This window comes from Rhineura floridana, chromosome 7 (genome assembly GCF_030035675.1).
Source record: "Rhineura floridana isolate rRhiFlo1 chromosome 7, rRhiFlo1.hap2, whole genome shotgun sequence".
NCBI classification, from domain to species: Eukaryota; Metazoa; Chordata; class Lepidosauria; order Squamata; family Rhineuridae; genus Rhineura; species Rhineura floridana.
This window is the reverse complement of record NC_084486.1, coordinates 48,656,231-48,679,444: the sequence shown is the minus strand read 5'-3', so window position 1 is coordinate 48,679,444 and position 23,214 is coordinate 48,656,231. Positions and strand designations below refer to the sequence as shown.

The 23,214-nt window shown below is 39.5% G+C and overlaps 1 protein-coding gene across 2 annotated transcripts in view; it reads right to left on the bottom strand.

Annotated features, from left to right (window-relative positions):
• The window catches only part of MYOF (myoferlin), a 102,770-nt gene that overhangs the window by 57,468 nt on the left and 22,088 nt on the right, over positions 1–23,214 (bottom strand). Inside the window, exons 4-18 of one of the 2 annotated variants that reach the window (XM_061635516.1) lie at positions 19,650–19,758; positions 19,159–19,249; positions 14,075–14,229; positions 12,814–12,942; positions 12,220–12,282; positions 12,046–12,096; positions 11,448–11,478; positions 10,871–10,986; positions 9,161–9,287; positions 7,302–7,405; positions 5,992–6,060; positions 5,860–5,903; positions 4,554–4,636; positions 3,056–3,094; positions 816–940 (exon numbers count right to left, since the gene is read on the bottom strand). In XM_061635516.1, coding sequence (XP_061491500.1) covers positions 816–940; positions 3,056–3,094; positions 4,554–4,636; positions 5,860–5,903; positions 5,992–6,060; positions 7,302–7,405; positions 9,161–9,287; positions 10,871–10,986; positions 11,448–11,478; positions 12,046–12,096; positions 12,220–12,282; positions 12,814–12,942; positions 14,075–14,229; positions 19,159–19,249; positions 19,650–19,758 — 1,336 coding nt within the window. The remainder of the gene's footprint in view (positions 1–815; positions 941–3,055; positions 3,095–4,553; positions 4,637–5,859; positions 5,904–5,991; positions 6,061–7,301; positions 7,406–9,160; positions 9,288–10,870; positions 10,987–11,447; positions 11,479–12,045; positions 12,097–12,219; positions 12,283–12,813; positions 12,943–14,074; positions 14,230–19,158; positions 19,250–19,649; positions 19,759–23,214) is intronic. The other variant, XM_061635517.1, reaches the window with a different exon arrangement.

Here is a 23,214-nt window from a genome sequence, read left to right as displayed (position 1 = left end):
TTATATCCCACCCTTCCTCCCAGCAGGAGCCCAGGGAGGCAAACAGAAGTGCTAAAAACACTTTAAAACATCATAAAAAACAGACCTTAAAATGCATTAAAACAATTTTGTTGCACTGAAGCAAGAGCTGGCTGGGGGGAGGGGGCTGCAGACACATGATTGAAACTGGTAGCTTATCTGTATATCCAATGTATTCATTTGCATGTAAAAGAGCCATTAAGGCTGACGCCTTTTTAAAACATAATGCTAAGCTGTGATTGATGGGAGTTGTAATCCAAAACATTTGGAGGTGATCCAGCTTGAGGAAGGCTGCCCTAGAATGAAGTAGGGATGAACAGAAGGTCTTGTTAGGTTCATGTCCCTTTCACACATGTTGATTGGCAAGTTAATTCCATTCCATTTCCATGTGGTTTTAAAAAGGAAAATCCCAAAAAATCAGTATGCTTTTTAAAAAAAAACCCAAAAAGTTTAGAAACTTTTTTATGTCCAAGGGCCACTCTTGCTCTCTTTCTTTCTTTCTTTCTACAGTTTGTAGCTGCTTTAAGCAGCTTGCGGCACTAGATGAAAATGCATTTAAAACTGCCCTGGAATCAGCAATATGTTATGACTTGCTATCCCTTCCTTGGTAATTGCCTGTAAGTATATGGGGCAGCCATCTTCCCCCACCCCCATACAACATTCCTGTTACTAGGGACATTGTACAATTGCATCTAAAATATTGTTGTTGCATATAATACCAAAATATGTGTCTGTTAAAAGAGAACTGCAAAAAGCATATATTTTCACTAACATATATTGAAAAAAGATCAACAAACCTTTCCAGAATTTAACTCATCATATGGATCTGGGAATCCAGTATATTCTCTTGGGCTTCCATAAAGGTTTAGATAACAAGGCCCAAATGTTGGTAAGAAGCCCACTTCTGTCTCTCCAGTATTTACTGATAAGAAAACATCATGTATAGAACACAGTACATTAGGGCATGAGCATTAAATCTAGTTGGAGAGAACTAAAACATATAGCATTAGAAAAATAAAAAGATTTTATTCTATAGGTCTAAAGAAAGTTTAAGTGTTGGGTATTTCTATCCATATATTAACTTTGTGACGGGGCCATCTCTAATCCAAGGTGAGGAACCTGTGGCCCTCCAGATGTCATTGGACTCCAACTCCCATCAGCCCCAGCTGGCATGGCTAATGGCCAGGTATGATGGAAGTTGTAGTCCAGTAACATCTGGGGGAGGACAGGTCCTTCACCAGTACTCTAATGTGTGCATGGAAATAGGGGGTCACTGGGATAAATTTAGCCTCCCAAGCAGGCCCATAACAAAACTTTGGCTCGCAGCAGTGTATGGATCTGAGATGAGTAAATTTGAACTTAGCGAAAACGTTATGGAAAAAGAACCCCACAGAATAAACTGTATTATATTTATGCTAACAGACTTCCATTTGTTTGAAAGAAGAAGAGGACTGAAAAATATATGTCCCATATTAACATCTTTGTCTAGGATCCAAAGAAAGGATATGCATGCACAGGAAAGAACTACATGTGCAACTGGAGTTTTGTTGGCTGTTACCAGTGTAGATTTTTCTCTAGCAAAAAGTCTAGAAAAATCCTGCTATACTCATAGATCTCTCATCCCAGTGCTTTTCTCTTCTTTGGATCCTGACCATAAGCATTAATGCAGGACCACTTTTCCCATGTTAATAAAACTGAAAAGAGAAATTAGTCACACATTCTAACTAAACTACAGACACAGGTGAAAGGTTAATACACAGCTGCTACAGCTGTAATAATTAAAGCCTTCTATTGCATCAGCTATAATAGTAAAGGACTAGTAGAATCAGTTGCTGCTAAATGCTGAGAACATATATATCCAAGAGAACTAATAGGTTCCTAAAATTACAACTGCACCCCAAACTACAGAGTGAGTGCAAATTACCAAGCAGTGAGATTTACAAGTCTTCTTCTTCTTCTTCTTCTTGCATTTAGAGTGGTCAGATATAAAGGAAGATGAGGCTCCTGTATGTTTTATTAGTTGTGTAGAAGCTGGAAGTTCAGCAAGTGTAGCTTATTATGATAAACTAAACACAGTAAGCTACACCTGCTGAAATTCTCTATTTTTACACAACTATTAATGGTGCAGAAGCCCCATCTTCATTTTCACCAAGCCATCTTATTTACATTATTTCAATAGGTGTACGGAAAAAAGTGTGAATCACTCTCATATGTGTCTCCAGTCTTTGTAACATGGGGGAAAAAATCTAATCCTTTTTCTGAGTAAATGTGGTGAGGATCAGGCAAATAAAAAGTTGCTTTAAAAGAAATCTTTAAAAAGTAGTTATTTCTCTTGTATGCCTTCACTGATCAAACAATGATTTCTTAGAAAATTTAACAGTGTAATCACTGTTGCACAATGAAATATAAAATGCAATTGAGCACAGAAATGTGAAAGCATTTCGATTGACAGCTCCTGATTTTCTTATTAAGCTGTGCTACTTAGTGATCTGTGCTGCATATTTTTAAAAACTGGATGAGAAACCAAAGCAATTATAAGGACACCTTTCAGAAGTAATTCCTTTATACTACATCCATTTCTATGAAATGTATTTTAGTCATTAAAAATAAGGCACAGAATTTGATGCAAAGGCTAATCTATCCAAAGGTACACTGTGCCAGTTTTCATAGATAAGAGCTGTTTATGTGTTCTCATTAAACCTAAAGAACCACCGAGGGCCCAGGCCACCAGCCACTGCTTCCACAGCTCCTGCAGCAGAATATCTCTTAAGTACTACAAGTCAATGTATATCATAAATTAGGCAAATATATGCAAAATTATGAAATAAAGCCATGCAAAAGCCAAAGACTATTTCTTGTTACCCCATTCCAATGCCAAAGCTGTTCAAAACTATTAGCATAATCATCAGAGTCTTAGTGCAGCAGCTAATATAAATGGAAGTGTATGGGTTAAATATTTGGATTTAAAAGGAAATATTAGTTTTGGCAAAGGAAAGAAAATGGTATGAAGTTCCAAGATATGATTATGATTATGAACCTTCATATGATGAAGCCCCAGCTCCCGAAGATGAAAGCTCTATATATTATAAAAAGACAACAGATTACTTGACATGTAATAGGGCACATAGAATAAACATATAAAACCTCCTAATCAAAGCAAATCTTAAATGAGTCTGGAGTCTTACTCTAAAAATAAGATGTGGGCTGATCCTAAGACTTGCTTCTAAAGCGCCTAAGTACTTAGAATGGGTTGTACCAACAGCTTTGTCACATCAGTCTTACAAAATTAGGAAATTATAGCAGCATTGTAGGGACTATTTCATACAAAGAAACTAGTAGTCCCGAAGGCTAAATTGGTTTCAGAAGAAAATATAAAGCCCCACAGTGGTGTTCTTGTAGTGTTAAGGAAGCTCAAGATATCCCATGGTATAAATGCATAGAGCAACTGATTTTTTCTGCAACAATGGCATATTGTGCTCTCGTTATGGAAGATATAATGAATTGATTCATTAGGGGTACATCCACAAAATAGTAATGTTTCTTCACAAATGTGGGAAGCTTTTCATGGCTATTCCTGAAAGAGCCCTTATTAGTATGGAGAGCATATGACTAGTCTAGGCTAGTGGTACATGCAGACTCTGGAAATCATATGGCATGACTGATTAATATGAATGTTAGAAGAAACTGAATTTTCAGATAATACTTTGACTAATTTTTCACAATATTCCAAACAGTTTTTTTAAAAAAAGTTATTTTGTTGCAGACGGGACAGAATGAACAAAAGTCTTGATTCCACACAGTTAATGGGCACCATCAAGTTCTTCTTAGCAAGCCACATTGAAATGAATGGATTCTGCACAAGAGTAGGAAGCACTATTCTTAAGCAGCTCCCATTTATTTCAGTGTGATATTCACAAAAAAACACTTCCTAGTACATTATCCCCTCCTTTTTTTAATGACTCCAAGAAACTATTGACGAGAGCCAAGAAATATTACATTGAGGTTGCAATCCTATACTTATTTAAATTGGAGTAAATCCCATTGAACTCAAGTAGTAATATATAAGATTACACTATGATTAGATTACATATTCAGATATATGTATCAGGCAACAATCATTGAATGAAATTACATAGGTTTTAAGATGGAAATCAACTTATTTCCATGACTTGGGACAGATTTTAAATGGCTAATATAGCTGCCACTTACAGGAGGAAAAGGGGGCGGAGCAAGGCAGCAGGGAGGTCACCGTTGTGCAGGTGTATCAACAAGAGCAACAGATTGGTTCTACCAATGCAACTCCACAGCACTGACCTCCCCACCACCTTATCCCTCCCCCTCCAAGTAAGTGGTTATGATTGTGCTGTTGGGAGGCCAGGCACGTAGCGCCACCCCTCCTCACCAGCTGCTCCTGCTGTACTGCGTTGTTATTGAGTGAAAAAATAGGTTTTGCTGCATTGTCCTTCCTCCTGCTTTGTTTTGTTTTGAACTTGAGCTCCTTTGAAGAAATGTCATCTGAAGAGAGACTAGCTTACCTTCAACTTCTCCCCCAGAAGCAGCAATTTTGGAGAGGCTTAAGTACGTGGTGCCCACAACATCATTTCTGGTAAGACGGTCCCTTCATGAAAAGTTGTAAATGTGTCAGTACTCATTTTAAATATACAGAAGTGGACGTGGTTGTTATACATGTAAATTTGTAATACTATATATCTCCTATTTTAACCTTGTTCTATATTGTACTTTGTGAGTGTATAAATGGTATATTTATCACTACTAATAGCACTACTGCTAATATGATTATTTACTGTATTTATAAAGGAACTAATATATATTGGCTTTACGTAGGTAAGTATGGACGAATGTGTCTATTTCTATTTCTCTCTCACTTTCTCATTTTTTCCAATTAAGTTCACCACATTTCTGCATCAACTTCAATTTTTTCCTCCTAAAACTCCTCACAAAAATTTGTCAGCATGCTAGTACAAATTTCTCCTACTATACTTGTTTTTATATTCAAGTTTGCATAATATGCACACAATTTTGCAAGTGATTCCCCAAATATAATGCATTTTTGAATGTATTTTTATTATGAAACAGTTTTATGCACATGTTCCACAAATATATGATTTTTTTGTACAATTTGTTTGGTTGAAGAACTGCATTGCAAAATTTGGGGAGATGTAAATTTTAAAAGATAGCCATGTTTCAATTCACATATTGTTTCAGGAAGTATGAATTAGGCAGGTTTGCATTAAAATGCAAATTGAACCAAACTTCTCTGACATCCCTAGACATAGGTCAGCAAGGTTAGAAGAAGAAAACACAGGATAAGCTTATCCTACCATTGCTATATCCATCTATGTATCTGTGATGGGAGTTCAGTTTCACCAGTAGCCATCAGATGGTACAATGTGCATTCCTCAAGTTATAAAAGGAGGTACATATATCTTTTATCACCTTTTTAAATTATATGTCTGCATTTCCCCCTGCCCTGACAGCTGACAACCCTGACAGAAGTAAATCTAATCAACATAATTATCCATAAAACAATTCTAGCAATCTACATAATCTATATAATGATTCAATCTGAGCAGCTAATGAATGAGAACTCATGGGAATTTTAAACAGGCATATTTGTCATGCTCTGTAACAATAGCAGTTAACAAGAACACCGAACTATAACAAACTTTATTATAAATAATCTGACCACAGCCCTATAAAAAGCACTTAATTAATTCTGTGATAGCTTGTGCAATGCAAGTCACCAAGTCAAAACATTTTTTCTCAGGATTATAATTGTTGTTTTACATATGGCTGTATACTTAACAAGGGAGAACTCACCAATCATACACCACCAATCTTATTTTTTCACACATTGAAGGGAACTAGAAAAAAGAAAACTATACTAATTAATCAAAGTCTTATTTCTAAAACATAATATTGTAGATATTTTTGATGCAACAAGCAACAAACCTTGATTTGAAGATTAACAAGTTGATTCCACTCTGGGTTCGCATTTTTTTCAATTATATTAGTGCAAACCTGGAAAAAATCCCCACATAAAAGTTTTTTAAAATAGTTAAATGTTTATCAATAGCTTTTACTGAGATACAAGGAAGCCTAACTAATGCTAACAAGATACAAAAGGTCCTCTGCATCATAACTATTTATATAGTCAGTCTTTAGTAGGCACTGGCCAGGTTCATACAGTGTGCTAAACTAGGGGTCACCAATATGATCCCCACAAGTACATATGCACAAGGTACAAAGACCTTCTCTGGTACCCACAGGGTCCTCTTCCTCCAATGAAATTAAGTTTAAAAGAAGCATTTTATTGTAGCCAGTTGAATAGGCTGCGGTGAGTGTGTTTTTCCATTTTGCAAATGTGCCCAAAGGCCCAAAAAGGTTGGTGCCCCCAGTGCTAAACTACAGCATTATGTGCACAAGACTTGGTTTTGTGTGTTTCCCCCCTTCTCTAATGCAGCTGAAAGGAGTTCCATTTTCAAATACCCACAGTTTACTGTTAGTTCAAACCAGAAACTGTGGTAGTGTTAACCATGATTTAAAGTTGGCTTGTTTCAATAAACCACAAGACTAGCCAAACTTTGTCCATGTTCAGATACAGTGACCAATTGCAGTTAGTTGAAAGCATATAACCATATACTTCTGATCTTGTGGCCACAGCAGAAGAGGAGAGAGCACATGAGCCAAAGTGCACAAATCCAAGGCTCTGGAAAAGGTAAAGGTGTCCCCACACTTGTAGTGCGAGTCATTTCCGACTCTTAGGGTGACGTCTTGCGATGTTTACAAGGCAGACCGTATAAATGGGGAGGGATTGCTAGTTCCTTCCCCGGCCTTTCTTTACCCCCCAGCATATGCCAGGTACTCATTTTACCGACCACGGATGGATGGAAGGCTGAGTGGACCTTGCCCCTTTTACTGGAGATTTGACTTCCTCCTTCCATTGGAATCCAACTCCGGCCGTGAGCAGAGCTTCGGCTGCGTTACCACCACTTACCACTCTGCACCATTGTGTTATGTCCGAACCTGGACATACTGATTACTCTTATGGGTTATTGAAACAAGCCAACTTCAAACTATGATTAATAGTTTCAATAATTGTTGTTGTTGTTGTTATGTGCCTTCAAGTCGATGACAACTTATGGCGACCCTATGAATCAGTGACCTCCAAGAGGATCTGTCATGAACCACCCTGTTCAGATCTTGTCAGTTCAGTTTCAGAATATATTTAATTATATATTCATGTTATTGGCACAGAATACCTTTTTTCCAGCAAAACAAACTTCCACAAATGGATCCACAAGGTTTTTCTTATCTGCTTCTGTTCCAAATATTTCCTTTACAGTCTGGGCAAAAGCATCATCCACTGCACAGAAATCATAAAGAAGAGAATAACGACCGTCATTTTTCACAGTCAAGATCTTGAAACCACAACAGCAATGTGGCCATTGAGTCCTGTATTGTGGAACTTAAATAGCATAACACTGAACCCAGCAAACTAGAGATCAGCAACTGGAGACATGTGAATTTAATCTGACCCCTTCAGGAGTGATGTCTGGCCCTGCAATTGCCAAGCTAGAGGAGACAGAGAAATGTGCAGTGATGGCAGCAATAGGCCCTGGACCAGCTTGGAATGGGCCTAGGCCTTAAGTGAACTAGCCCCCAAATTTAGAGGGACAATTTTTATTATTTCAGGGGCAATATTCACCACCATAGGCAATGATGGCAGCTTCTCTGCTCATTTTTTTTTCTTTATTCTGTCATCAAATGCCAGAAGTGGGACAAGTGCAACTCCTGTTTGGGTTCTTTTGTTTGTATTCCAGAAGGAAGAAGGAGTTAGGGTCCTCCAGCTGGCTAGGCTTGCCTACCTTTACCTGTGCTCTTCTTTACCCAACTTCCTTCCATTGTAAACTGATATGCTCAGGAAAGCTGACCTGTCCCTCCTTCCTTTGTCTTCTTCTTGGACTATCCGAGGAGAGAGGAAACATCTTTGTCTTTGCTCTCTCTCCTGAGCCATAAGGGCAATACCCAAGCCGGGGCATTGCACCTCCAACTTAGTTAGTTAGAACTAGGTATGCATTTCCTAATGTACTATATATTTCTATAAATAAAGTAGCTTTTATTATTTTACTAAGTCTTAAGTCTCAGTGATCTACACGCAGGGTAAAAGCCTGCTACTTGGATAAATACACACACTGGAACACATGCAGTTCAGATGCTGAGTATTTCCATAACACCAAAAACATGGCAAACATGCCAATTTTTTGTGGTGGTGGCCCTTTTTCCCTTATGATGCTACATCCTGAACATTAGGAGTGAAATAAAATGCTGGCTGGGCACTCCTAGATGGATCTGATCCCTATCGAACGCAGCAGGGCTTGCATTTACATTTAGCCCTGAATGCAAGCCCTGCTGCTTTCAGCAGGAAGCTTGAGTGTAAGCCAGGGCTGCAAAGGAACAATTGGAAGTGCATGGCTTAAAGTGCACTCTTTAAAGTGTTTCTTTGCAGCCATGGCTTGCATTTGATACTGTTTAAATTTGGCACTGAATGTAAAGTTCACTCCTTTTGGCAGAGATCAGACCCACTCGGGGGCTCTGACCAGGTGTTCCTGACTGGAATTTGTCCCACCTGAAGTAGCAGGCATTGCATTCGGCACCAAATTTAAACACTGAATGCTAGACAAGACTGCAAAGTAACAATTCGGAACATACTCTAAGGCTCCCGGTTGTTCTTTTGCGCAGTGGCTTTATCTGTACTGCACCCAATGTCATATGATATCAGATGAGTGACAGTTGGCATGGCCAGCCCAAAATGGCTTGTGGGCCAAACTGGGCAGTCTGGTGATCCTGGGCCCATGGGCAAGAGTTCCCACCTGTATATGGTGTATGAGGAGGATTTTTTTAAAAAAAATTCAGAAGAACATTCAGTTATGTCAGCCCCTGCTTGAAGTTTGAAGGGGTACAGCCCAGACACATGTTTATCATCTAAGCTAGAACTAGGCCTTAACCATCTCCACCAATTCCTCTTGACCTCTCCAGCAACAAAAATTTGCATAAAAAATTCAGTTACACACATTTTGAATTTTAAGAACACATGACTCAGAAATAAAAAAGTTTATACTCTGAGGAATATCTTCAGCTCTGTAGATCTTAAGAACGAATGTGACCCATCGGAGAACTATCCCAGCTGGTAGTAAAAGATTACTTTCTACATCATCGTTTTCATTATCCAGTTCTCTGTTTTCCACCTGTTGGAGATACATTCAAATGAATTGTATTATTCCTCCCCTAGCAGCCAGCAAATTCTTGTTAAACAGTTGCTACCTGCAAACATTTCAGTCTGAGTGAAGTGCAGAGTCGGTTTTCCTGGTATGAGTTGTGAACATACAGGAGCCTGACATTACTCTTGAATCTTCATTTCTAAGTGATTCTCCTATGTCCCTAAACAACCGCAGCTTGTGACCAAGTTGTGCCTTTCACAAATAGTAGAATGTTGGGCTGTGGCCGTGTACTGGAATCATGCATGCATATAAATCTTAGAAGACAAAACCAAGCTTCTGAAGGTGTTTTCATACAGGTGACTTAGCCAACACACAGTACCAGCCAACTCCTTTTAAAATGCCTGGGTGATGCCTTTTGAGTGTATGGAGAGAAGTACTGTGCTTAAAGCTTTAGGTTGCTATAGCAAGATGCTACATGATAAGATAAAAAAAGCAAGGCAGGCAGCCCTGGATGCATTTTGGAAGAAGCCTTCAAGTGGTCTGTATGCAAGGCTTATCTGACCTGGCTGTTTCATTTCAGCAGACCCTCCCTTAGCATGTGCGGGGCCTGGGGCAAAAGCATAGTTGGGGCACCCTCACATTTGCTCTGGGTCACCATCTTGGTCTTGGCTGAGTTGCCGTAGGTGCGCAGGCACCAGTCCCGGAACTGTCAGCCCAGCTCACTGTCCCTGGGGCGGCTACCGCTCGCTGACTGCAGCAGGAGAGGCGGTGGCAGCGGCGGCTTCGGCATGGTGGGCGGGCAGGTAGGCGAGCGAGCCCGTCCTGGGCGGAGAGAAAGAGAGAGTGCTGCACCCTGCCTGGTGTGGCAAAGGCGAGCAGGCAGGGAGGGAGGAGCCGGCTGATGAGCAGATCGCCAAGCGCAGGGCCCCCCAAAGCACGGGGCCCGGGGCAACTGCCCCGCTTCTCGGTGCCTAGGGGCAGCTCTGCATTTCAGACACAACTACTGTTAGTTTTGAACAAAACGTTTGCTGAAATATGTTGAACTGCTCTCTGTTTTTGTGGTGTAGGAACCTATCCCTATTCTTTCCATGTTATTCCGACCTCTGGTACCAAAGTTTCTGTTAAAGAAGTAATGTCCAGGAATGCATGTGCTTCATTAACTGGGGTCTTACTGTACAGCTTTGTACATTTATCCACTTTAATAACACTGCCAAGGACATCTGTGTGAATGTCCTGAAGGAAAAACCCACAGGTTTCCACAAAAAGATTCAGTCTTCTCTGTGACTTAATGAAACATCTGAGAATAGCAAGAAAAAAAGCAGTACTATGAGCAAGAAGAGGCTATACCCAAAAGATGAGAAACAGAAGAAGTTAAGGGGAGATGTACCTTGGAAAGGCAGCGATGCAGAAGGCCATGGAAGAGAAACACTTTGGCGATAGGGTGGAAAGTAGCAGAGCAAGAAGAACTGGAGGGAAAGAAACATACAGTAAGCAGGTTCGGTCATTCTAGTTCCTTCAAACGTAATTGCTGGCAGTGACATAAGCATGTATTATCCAGCATCAAATATATTAGTAGAAGGAAAGTATTTATCTGCTCATTAAAAACTCACTGGTGGCTCATCTCCTGTTCCGAGAACAAACATGCTCACTTTCAAGTACCCTTTGGCACCTGAATTCGTGTCTTCAGGGTCATTTAGAAGCAGCCATTTTCTAATGACCGTGTGGCCTGAAAAAAGAAAAGAGAGCAGCCATTCAAGCAAAATAATATTCTAAACCTCTCAAATTAGACATGTGCAGTCCTTAAAAAGTGGGGTCACATTTAAACTGTGATAATGTCCAACGTCAGTGAAGAGCAAGAGTATCACAACGGAGAGGGAAAGGGTGGGGAAGCCGTAGCTTAGTGGTAGAGCATCTGCTTCGCATGCAGAAAGTCTGAGGTTCAATCCCCAGCATCTCTTGGTCAGCAGCTGGGTCTGACTGGAATGTAGCAGAGCAGACCAGCTCCAAAGATTGCTGCCACAGCTTACACTTACAACTGCCACATGCTATGACATCTCAGCTACCCAAATCTTTTGAACTGTGTTGTTACGTATGTCAACAGATACTTTTCATAGGCATGCAGCTTTGTGAGTTCACTACCTGTAGTTGGAACATACAGAAGATTGTGCCTTGAGGACAATTACTTACCAGGTTCATCGTAGACATAACCAATGTCAATCTGAAACAAGGGTTTAGAACATTATTTTTCCAGAAGAAATAAGGAAATATACATTTGGTTTTATGGTCTATTTGCTGCAAGTCACACAGCTGAATCTAATTTTATTTACTGTCCCCATGCCCTACAATAACAGGCAGAGCAATCCTAACCCCCATCCTGCTGTATTGGAGAGGATCAAAAAGGTGGGCCCACTGAGCTCTGTCAGACTCCACTGAGGGCCTTTCCACTACAGAGGTCCACACTGTGCCTACTGAAGTGCGGGTGAGCAGAAGCTATCATAAGTGACATCCCCACCACCAGTTTACTAGCAGTGGGATTTTCCTCAGAGTTGAGAAGCTCAATATTTTCTGGATCCTGGTGCAAACTATGACCTAAATGACCACTCCTTTCATTATATCTCTAGTAAGAAGACAAGCAAAACATAAAAAGTACATCCAAATATTTTTTTCCCACAAAGAAAACTTTGGGGTAGCCGTCTTTTGAGGGGAACATGTCAACCCTTTCATTAAAGACCTAGTAAGAGAGTAAAAATGTTCCAAAACATGTGATGATAAAAAGAATGCTTACCTTAAATTCCCCCATTAGACTGTCAGCACGTAAAGAATAAGAGTCATATACCTACAATAAATGAAGGGAACAGAACAACATGAGTTTTACTCAACAAGAATTAAGCAGTTACAATGAATATCGTTAGATTTTACATACCCAAATACTTATTTTTTCATTGTTAGCTTTACTTACACGAATACTTATGGTGTCATCAAAGAGCTCTGAAGGGGTCATGTGAACATTGTAGAAAAACATCTGTTAAGATATGGGGGGCGGGGGAGAAATAGCATAAATATTAAATCTAAATATTCATGGAAGTAAAAGATGCCAAAGATTCAGATGAGGAAATTTGTCCATGATATGGGAAATTGTATGTTTGAATGCAGTACAAATTATTTTACCTTTCTTCATATGACTTTCAACTGTGTTTACCATCTTACAGTGCAGTCCTATACTAAGAAGTCCCATGTAAACGGGTATAGGATTTCAGCCTCAGTTCATTGATTCACCATTCAGCCCTAATCAAGTTTAACGAAGTAAAATCCACTGATTTCAACAGGGTTTACTTCTAAGTAGGTTTACTTAGAACTGCAGTCTTAGCCATCTTGTCCATATCTTTCATAAAATATGGCAACTAGACTAATACGTAGCTTTGTTTTAATATTTTTATTAAGATTGGTTTTATTTTGATTTTATCTTATAACTAAAATAGTTTTATTTTTTCCAGGTAAAAATATTATGCCTTTCAGCTAGGAAATTGTAAAAATGTGTACTAAGTATACATACCTCATCAAAATACGGGTTGTTCCCTCTTTTGATTCTTGTTCTGTGTGTCTGGCCACAAACATGTACTTTTACAACTGGCTTTATGTTATTCCCACACAACTGACGGCCTTCAATGACCCTAACACGAATCTGACAGAGAGAAAAAATACATACAAATATTAGATCAGTGATGTGCACCATTTATCAGCTGGTTTTTAATCTTATTGTCCTGACAAGGTGTTTTTTTCTTTTCTTGTTAAACTAGTCAGCAGTACTGGGATCTACCAGCTAAAGTTAGACAATTCAGAAGAACATCTAGTTATAATGGGCAGAACTCTAAGTTCCACAAGCTCCATGTCACCTGTACAAGGGAAACTGTGTGAATAATAGGCACACATGGAACATTCCTGGGCACAGACAAGAAAGGGAGCTGTGGGGGAGGCCTTTGCTTATATCAGCATTCCTTCCTGTATTGAAGCCACTAGATCATGGTGAATGTTTACAGAGTACCACCTCCTCATTTTTAGCTCAGTATCTTATCAAATACTGCTTAAGTACTTAGAAAAACACACACAGAGATACTTCCAGACTGTACTCTTAAAACCTGAGATTTATTCCTACCACTCCTTTGTTATTATAGACTGGAGCCAAAAGATATTACAGCAGGGAAAAGAATCTTCCAAGATTTAAACAAGAGCTTCTGAAATATCTGGAGATTCCTGAACAGAAAAATAATATGCTTAAGTTGCATTAACTTTCCTTTGCACAGATATTTATAGTGCAATGCTATGCATTTTACTCAGAGGTAGGTACCACTGTGTTCAATGAGGTTTACTGCCAGACAACTTTAAGAACATGAGAAGAGCCTGCTGGATCAGGCCAGTGGCCCATCTAGTCCAGCATCCTGTTCTCACTGTGGCCAACCAGGTGCCTGGGGGAAGCCTGCAAGCAGGACCCGAGTGCAAGAACTTTGCATGGGATTGTAGCCTGATATTATCCTGAAATATGGCATAATATTATTTATTTATTACATTTATGCCCTGCCTTTCTTTTCATGACAGAAACCCAAGGTGGCTTTACATATGGTTCCCAGGTCTCCCATCCAGGCCCTGACCAGACCTGACCCTGCTTAGCTTCAGCAGGCCTCATGTGCCTTCAGACCATAGCCTGGGACCAATATTAAACACATATTAATATTATAATATTAAACATATTGTGTAATATTAAAAACATTGTGGAGTGCCTAGGTATTGCAATGTGTATTATTTATTAACTCTACAACCTGGAAGTCTTGAGGTTTGTTAGAAAGCACTCTCCGGTTTTTTTTTCCTTTGGTAATCCGCCGAGCAAGCTGAGCTTCACGTGTGCCACCGCCCTGGGGGAGAATACCAGCTCCACCATCAGGTACATCCTCATCACCTCCATTGTCTTCTCCATCTATCAAAAATAGTACGGTTAATGCCCTAGCAGTCAAGATAGCAAGACCTCAGAGCTGGTGAGCCCCAACAGAAGGAGGGCTAGAAAATCCCATCATAGCTATGGACTTTGGTCAGTGCAGCCTCTCAGTCTCAGTTCCACAGCCATAGAAACTTATAACAATCATCATTTTAAAGATATTGTGAGGATGAACGGAGATATGTAATGCTTGCAAAGACCTTTGAGATGAAAAAAGCTCTGCCAATGAGAAGCAGCAGGAGGCTTGATCTATTAGTAATAATACTATTTAAGACTGCCAAAGGTACTGAAACATTTAAAATGATAGTGTTGAATGCCTTACAATTATTTCTAACTTTTCCCATCCTACCTGTTGGACACTAATAGGCAGTTAATAAATAAAGCAGTGAATAAAAAATAAAAATAATCTAATCTAAATAGAATGCATCTCCTAGATATCATCTCCTCAAACTATAGATCCTTGAGCAATTCAGTTTTTGTGAGTTCTGGTACAAACTGACAGGATCCACACCTCCAGAGAAATGTGCAGATCAGAACCATCCACTAGATTTTGCACTTCTCTGAATGTAAGATTGCAGTTTTTGGCAGTTTTATCATTTCAAAATATATTATGGCATGTATATTTTGAGAGAAAACGTGTTTAAAAACACAACCAAATAGGAATATTTGGCTGATTTTTTAAAAAATCACATATTAATGGAGAAACATATGCAAAAACAATAGGGACCAGCAATATACTGACATGCCTATTCCTAACTCAGGGATGGGGAACCTCTGGCCTCCAGGATAATCATGACCCTTCAGGGGATCCCATTCGCTCCCATGGCCATTTTCCCTAAACCACTAGTGACATCAGCTGATGGGTGGAAGTACAGGGTTTAATCCTGCATTGACTGCACATTCCTGTTCCCAGCAGGGAACAAGATCATGCAGCCAAGGCAGCAGGATTTAATCCCTGCTTTTCAACCAAGAGGGGATTAAGGTCCTCCTCAAAAGTGCCCTTTGAAGCAGCATGCAAGCTACCTCAAACAGGCTTTTACAAAGGCTTTAAGGCATATTCTGCGCTCATTTGCTCAAACGGGAATGTGTGGGCTGTTTTAAAGCCTTTTTCAAGTCTCCTCATGCTTCCCTTCTAATTCTCCAATATTCTTCCAGCCTCCATGATCAGGGACTTAAATGGGTAGGGGGGAGACTTGGAAGAGGCTTTTGTTAGTCTCCCCCTACTCCTTCAAGACCCAATCATGGAGACGTCAAAGAGAAGTACAGGGAGACCCGGAAAAGGCTTTTGCAAGTATCCCTCTCCTCTTTTAAATCCCTGATCATGGCAACTAAAGGAATTTTGTCAGGTGGGCAGCTCTGCCCTCCTATAAAATATGTCTTACAAGGCAGATCCTGATATGGATTTGGCCCATGGAGCCAAAAAGGTTCCCCACACCTGTCCTATCTGAAACCATGTAGTGTTAGAATGACCTTACCTAAGCACAATTGAATGTATGCTACTTGAAGTGCTATATAGTAGAATTAGGCATTGACCTCACTTATTTATTATATCCAACTTTTCTAGAAGAGGATATTCAAAGCCGTTCACAGCTAAATAAAAAAAAAGAATCCTAAAGCTAAACCATAATTTTTTCAATAATAAAACATTATACAGACCACAGCAAAAATACCACCAGTCTTTAAGATAAAACACACATTTCACAATAGTTCTAATGAAAAAATTTGATTAGTAGACATAAGACCCAAAGGTTTGTTGAAACAGCCATGTCTTCATATATTATACTTCACTTTCATGTCCACCTGAACACCTCTGATGATGCTGGGGTGCAAGAGCAGGGTCACTGAGTACTGAGTACTGATTTATATGGGAGGTTCATAAAATATCCCAATCTCTGGCCCTTTAGACCTCCATTGGTCAAAAACAGTACTTTGAGTTGGGCTGGAAACAAAATGGCAACCAGAGAAGATGAAATAATACCAGAGTTATATAAGCTCCAGTTTGCAGGCTCCAGTTAAAAATCTAGAAACTGAATTTGAACCAACTTTAATTTCTATATTGTCTTCAGAGGCAGACCCACAGGGGTCATGTTATAGTAGTTTAATATAATTTTATAATTCTGACTATGACATAATTGACAGTTGCCTATTCTGCACTACAAGAACATTGAACTATTCCATGTGAAAATATTTTAACACAGAAGTATAATTTACTTCAGGTTCTTTACTTCCAGATAAATATGACATTGTGCATTCATCTTTAAACAGGAATTGAAACTGTGAAATTCACATTGGTGCAATAACATTTGGTAGATCCTCAGAAATTCTGAATTGCAAAACTTTACCACAAATTAAGCCGCAAAAGGGCGTCTCCTATACTATAATTACACATGCTCCTAAATGGAGGGTTTTAAATAAGTTTAGTAAGACTGTCTCTCAGGAATGCATTTTCATTATTTTCATAATTAGTTTTTCTCCAAATATATTTCAGCCTCAGATACTTCAATGATCAAAACACCAAATCATTTTAAAACAACAACCCTAAGTACCTGGTTATGGATATACTATACAAACAGCTGCCTTAGAACTTCCTTGTCTGTTTAAATAGATATAATTGCATTATAAAACTGTTCATAGGCTGTACCACTTCAGAGTAAAGATGAGGGATTGCATGTTGTACTGTAAAAGTGCCTTTCAAAAATAAAACTCTATTTCCAAAATAAATTCCTCCTACATCACAAGGCACATTTTGCCTGAGTATTTCTCTGATTTGGGGAAAATCAAACAACAATTTATGTTGTTTAGGCCAGCTCCTACCTTACAGGGTGTTCCATTCCTGGGGAAAACATAAGCGCCTAGCTTATTCAATTTATACAATACAATTTTAAAGGTGACCTTTGTTGATGAAAACTGGAAGAACAAGTTTTTGTAGCTTGGGGGAAGGTTACACCCTGGCCTCTAAGTGTATTTTTTACTAACAAGATCCTCCCTTCTCACCTAGGAGTTAAGGCAGTATTATTCCTGACTATACAACAGGCTTTTCGTAAACTAACAAATCGGTTTTCATGACTTAAAACGCTAACACTTGGGAGAGGCTTTAAATCATAACAGCAGCTGTCTTGGGCAATAACTACTAGAACAGAGAGCTTCAGGCTTGAAGTTGATTTATAGAGGCAAGCAAGATGAAAGCTGAAATAGTTAGTGAAACGGACTATAATTTATAATGCTTAATGAGATACTAACAGTAAAATCCATTTGCCTACTTAGAACATAGACTTTGGGGATTTACAGTATAGACTTCTGAAACCTAATTTGGAGTTAGAGTATGGGCAACTTTGAGAAACTGTTTTTGATTACATAAAAAGCAACATTTTGAACTCAGGAAGTGAAAAAGCCTTACAATATTTGAATGGGGGGGAAAGTGAATTCCTCTAAATACCATAAAAAGTAAATGGAAAGGACAAAACCTGGTCAGAAAGTATCACAGACTTTCCTCTAATCACTATCACTAAGTAACATATCACAAGTAGGGACATTAAGAAAGCGTCATTTTCCATTCTGGATTTGTTGCATGCACCACCGTTTCCACTCCGCTGCAATTCGTCTGCCACTCAGAACAACATTCTTTGTCTCGCTGTCTGCTGTGGTGAAATTACAAAACTTGCAGAATTGAAGTAATTAATTACTTAAATAACATAAATTACGTAAGTACATTGTCATTATGTTAATCATTTCAATTTAAAGGAAACACAAAGCAAAGGAGGAGGAACATAATCAATTATATAATATTTGTGGAATGAAAGCACAAACAACAGCAGCGAATACCGATCATATTTGCTGGGCTGATTTCCATTATAATGAGACTAATAAGTGAACACCAGCAGTTTCTGCTCCCATTTTCATCAGAATTCTCTGGCATCCCTAGTCACAAGTAGCCTATTTCACAGGGTCTATTCAAACAAGCACTTTTCTCCTCAGCCAGCTGAGCTGAGTAGAGCTAAGAAAATGTGCCAGTGGATGGAGGGAGCTGTGGGAAGAGGGATGGTTTAGCTCCCTTCATCCATGTGCTATTTTTGTTATTTATATTGGACCTCACCCTCTTGTTATGTATGTTTGGGTCAGGCAGGTTTGCTATGAAGGACTACCATACAATAGCTTAGACAGGGTGCTTTCTTTGTTTCCTATTGAGCCTGTTGGGATGTAATGATTTTATGGCCTAATATACATGCCTTCCCTCCACATCTTTTGGCATAGCGACAAGGAAATAGCTTATGCTTCCACTCACCAGAATTCCCATTTATGTTTAAATTCAAGAGAACTGTGGTTACTTTAAATTATGGTTACTTTAAATTAGGATTACAGAGCACCTTCAGACTGCCACTATTTTGCAGGAAAGATTCAAGTGCATAACGCAACTTTAGGTTTGCACAATTGAAGGGGATAAAAGGGTTCTGTTGACCCTAGTGCAAAAATCCACTTTAAAAAAGAATTGGACTTTTTGCAGTTTGGAATATGAAGGGGAAATGCACTGAAAACTGTGGGATGAATTAATGATTAATGGGAAGATGTGTAAACATCCTACAAGTAAATAAGGATGAATGCTCACTGTTGTATAACTGCTCCATAAACAAATATGAACAAATGCTTAATAACGACCAGACTATGTAAGCTTTGTGCAAGCAAATCAGGATGAATGCTCAATAAACAGGCTGTCTGGAGCAGCCCAAACTGTGATTTACATCTGGGTATGTTCATTGTTAACTAATTCAGATGAGATGGGAATCTCTGGTCAGTTGAAAAGTAGAAGATGCAGCAGAGGTGGAAAGGGAAGAGGGCAAGGTTTGGAAATAGTTTTTAAAAAGCTTACTGTGGGAAATGGGGGGGAGGGGAGGATTCTGAAAAAAGTTGAAATACCTTCAGTGCCTTGTGTGTTAGTTCCTTCTGGGTCGTTTGGATTTGGAGGTCCAGCTGGTGGCTCATATCCTACCACCAAATCAATTGTTGCCTAAATTAAAAGAAAAGAAAAATCATAAACATTGTCCAGAATCTAAAGAGCTACCGGCTTTATGAAAAGGATTGGCAACAGCCTACTGGACCTTCTCATTTAAAAACAAAAAACTAGCAGCCACTCATCCCATGTCATAATTTTCAAATTTTCTTGAGTTTCAAAAGAAATATAGCATAAACCCCCTTTGATTGAAGAAACAAATGTACATAATGAATAAGAAATAAAACTGCACTGATTGCCCAAAATACTATGTTAACTCCTGCTGACTCTGCTTTATTAGCATTTTTACTGATCATTGCAGCTTCCATGCAAGATATGTTGCTGAAATGTTTCCTATGTTGCTGGAATATTTTATACAGTAAAACATTCAACAATGAAAAGTAAAGAAGTCACTCACTCCAGTTTCCAACCCCTTTTCACTTAGCAGAGGAACAAGCTTGTATGGAAGCGATCTACTTTGCGTGCCTACCAGTTCCTTGAGTGCTACTGATGCTGTGCCAATTAACCTGAAAGACAAGAGGGAAGTAAATTGCCCAAGTGTACACATAAGGTTTTTATTATTATTATTATTATTAATATTATTGTTGTTGTTGTTATTATTGTTGTTGTTGTTGTTATTGTTATTGTTGTTATTGTTGTTATTGTTATTGTTGTTATTGTTATTGTTGTTATTGTTATTAAGAACAGTACTTTTCTCTGATCAATTGCCAGTTCCTGTCTGACATGCCTTAGCGGGGAAAAATCAAGTCACTTCCAAAAACTCATCGTTGAAATTACAAATGCCATTTGAAATACCCACTACAAATAACCATTTATTTAGCTTATGGTTTTTGGACTCGAAAGCATATGAGATATTAATGAGGTATTGGGAGATCTTGGCTCCAGTGGGAGTTGTAGTTCAGCAACATCTGGAGGACCAAGGGTTCCCCATCCCTTATGTAGGCTAATGAAAATCCCCACTGAGCAAATAACAGCTTGTGCTTTTTCTAGCCATGGGAATTGGTTTTCTTCCTTCCGCTGGTCTTCCTTCCCCTTGTTTTTTGTGGCTTGGGGCTCACCTCCTTCAGCTATCTGCAGCTCTTTGCTCTGCAGGTGCTTTGCGCATGTTGTACACTTTGGATAGGATGCTGGTGCAGCACTTGCAGATTAAAAGACCTACTTATAAGGCTGAAATCCTAGTAAGCACAATTACATAGCAGTCAGCATCTTTGATTTCACTTTTCCGACTGGGCTACTGTCCCTCATTTCTAGTTTAAGGCTACAGGGACTGGAAGAGCTGCTATCTGCTTCCAGCCTAAGGGCTGAGATATCTGTTCAGCAAAACCATGTGACAGAGTATTTAGATTTCAAGTGGGTATCACATTTTAAAAATATTAAAATATTTAAAATATGTGGTAGGGATGGATTGATCAGACTATTTCTATGATGTGGCACTTCTGCATATACTTAATCATAGGCCCATACTGTATTGTTCTTTTGCAGATAAAAAAAATGCACAATGAAGAAATTTAAATTATACACATCTTGGCATTATTCTTGCGTTTTTTTTAACCAAAGTTGCATCACAAAATTAGAGAACTGCGTAATCCAATTGACAATTGTATTCCGGTCTCCATGACTAGGGCTGGTGAATCAGGTCAGCTTGCTTTAGAATGCAGACCAAATGATTCCCTCCACCCTCCATCCCTGTTATATAGAACACTAGCTTACTAGAGAGATAGCTTATCGCCTTCCTCTCCCTGATATGCTAGTTTTGCACAGCAGGAGGTTTTTTTTACACGGAGAAGCTAGCATTTAAAAATATGATCCTCCACCTGCATGATTTTACTGATCATGTAGATCAGACTTAAGCTTTAATACACCATCAGGGATAATTGAAATATAAACAGGATTGCCTCAGGGTCCAAACAGAAATGATGAGAAAGACCCACGTGGAGAATTGGGTCTGCTGTAGAATCCCTATGACAGAGCATGGTTGGTTAAAGTGTAGCATGGGGTGGGGAGCTAAACCCTCCTCCTGCTATGCTTTCCCTAAAGCCATGATTTCCTGGTGGGTTCCAAGTCCTAAAGTAACTCCTACCCTGAATTGCCATCCCCAGCTTAAGAGTGAATTAGAAGGAACTGAACTGGGCTGGATCCTGCTATCATTCTGTCCAGTCACTAACTAGGGACAGAGTTTTTTTGAACAGAACGTTTGGTTGACCACACACTGAAGCATCAGAGCTAGGTCAGACAAAACATAGATTGGGATCTGTTAGTAGGTGAGATCGGCAATGATTTCTGACTTCAACTTATTTATTTATTTATTTATTATTCAATTTATTAGTCGCCCATCTGGCTGGTTGACCAGCCACTCTGGGTGACGTACACGATAAAAACGATACATTAAACATTAAAATTTAAAAACCTAATAATAAAAGCTTAACCCATCCCAAAAGCTTTCCTGAAGAGCCAAGTCTTCAAAGTCCAGCGGAAAGTCATCTCAGAGGGGGCATGACGGAGATCATTTGGGAGAGAATTCCATAGGGTGGGGGCCACTATTGAGAAAGCCCTCTCTCTAGTCCTCACCAGTCTTGCTGTTTTTACCGGTGGGATCGAGAGAAGGTCCTCTGAGGCTGATCTTGTTGAGCGGCAACCCTGACGATGCTGGAGGCGCTCCTTCAGATAGACTGGGCCAAAACCGTATAGGGTTTTAAAGATCAGAACCAACACCTTGAATTGGGTTCGGTAAGCAACTGGTAACCAGTGCAACTCCTTCAACACAGGAGTGATGTGATCTTGCCGGCGGCTGCCTTTAATCAGACGAGCCGCCGCATTCTGTACCAGTTGCAGCTTCCAGACCATTTTCAAGGGTAACCCCACGTAGAGCGCATTAGAGTAGTCTAGGCGAGAGGTGACCAGGGCATGTACCACTGGTGGGAGTAGATGGGTGGGAAGATAGGGGCGCAGCCTCCGTATCAGATGGACTTGATACAGCGCCATCCGGCTCACAGCTGAGACTTGAGCCTCCATGGACAGCTGGGAGTCCAAAATGACCCCCAGGCTGCGGACCTGGTCTTTCAGGGGCAAACGTACCCCATTGAGCACCAGGTCCACATCCCCCAACTTAAAGTCTCTCTCACTCTCTGCCTGCTGAAATGAAGAAAACTTGGAATGGGGGCTGGGGAATTAGAAGTTGATTTTGTGTGAAATCAAATTCCTGTCTTGAATGTTGAGATAGCCTTCAGTGTTCTTTAATTTTAGCTGTCTGTCTGTCCAACTGAGTCACTATGAAACTCTTGGCTCCAGATGGTGGATCTCAGGGATGTAGTAAAATAACAAAATACATCCCACAAGCATGAAGTCTGCCCATCTCTGCACTTGGGGATTATATGCTGTCAGTCTAGTATTCTGTGGAACAGCAATTGCTTTCTCATGGTAATAAAAATCAGTCTTGATCTGAGTTTTATTTTAGGTAGAAAAAAATACAGCAACAGAGGTTCAAGATCATGCGAGCAGATGTGACATAATTCTACCCACCCCCCTGCAGCAACCTGCGTACCCCAATCTACTCCAAAAGGTCCCGAACCCTCCAGAGCAGATTTCTTTCCTTCTTTGTTCTCCTTTCCTCCCCTTCCCCATTTTTCTTTGTGTTAAAGAATATATATTTTAAGCTTCTCATGGCAGAGACCTGTCCTCTTGTATTCTGCAAAACTCCACACACATTGATGGTACTATATAAACAAACAAATAAATGGCATGGATCTAAGGGGACCTTAATACTTGAATAGCTACAAGATAAGGTGGCACTTCACTGCTGAAAGTGTGCTCCCAGAATAAGTGTTGCTGAAAATGTGGAGAGCATTCAATTAATTTCAAAACTGTAATTTGGTTAGACAAGACCGCATACTATAAGGAAATGGAAACAGAAGTTGGAAAATTTCAAAACCATCCTGATTATAAAACTGTTCTTACACGGCTAT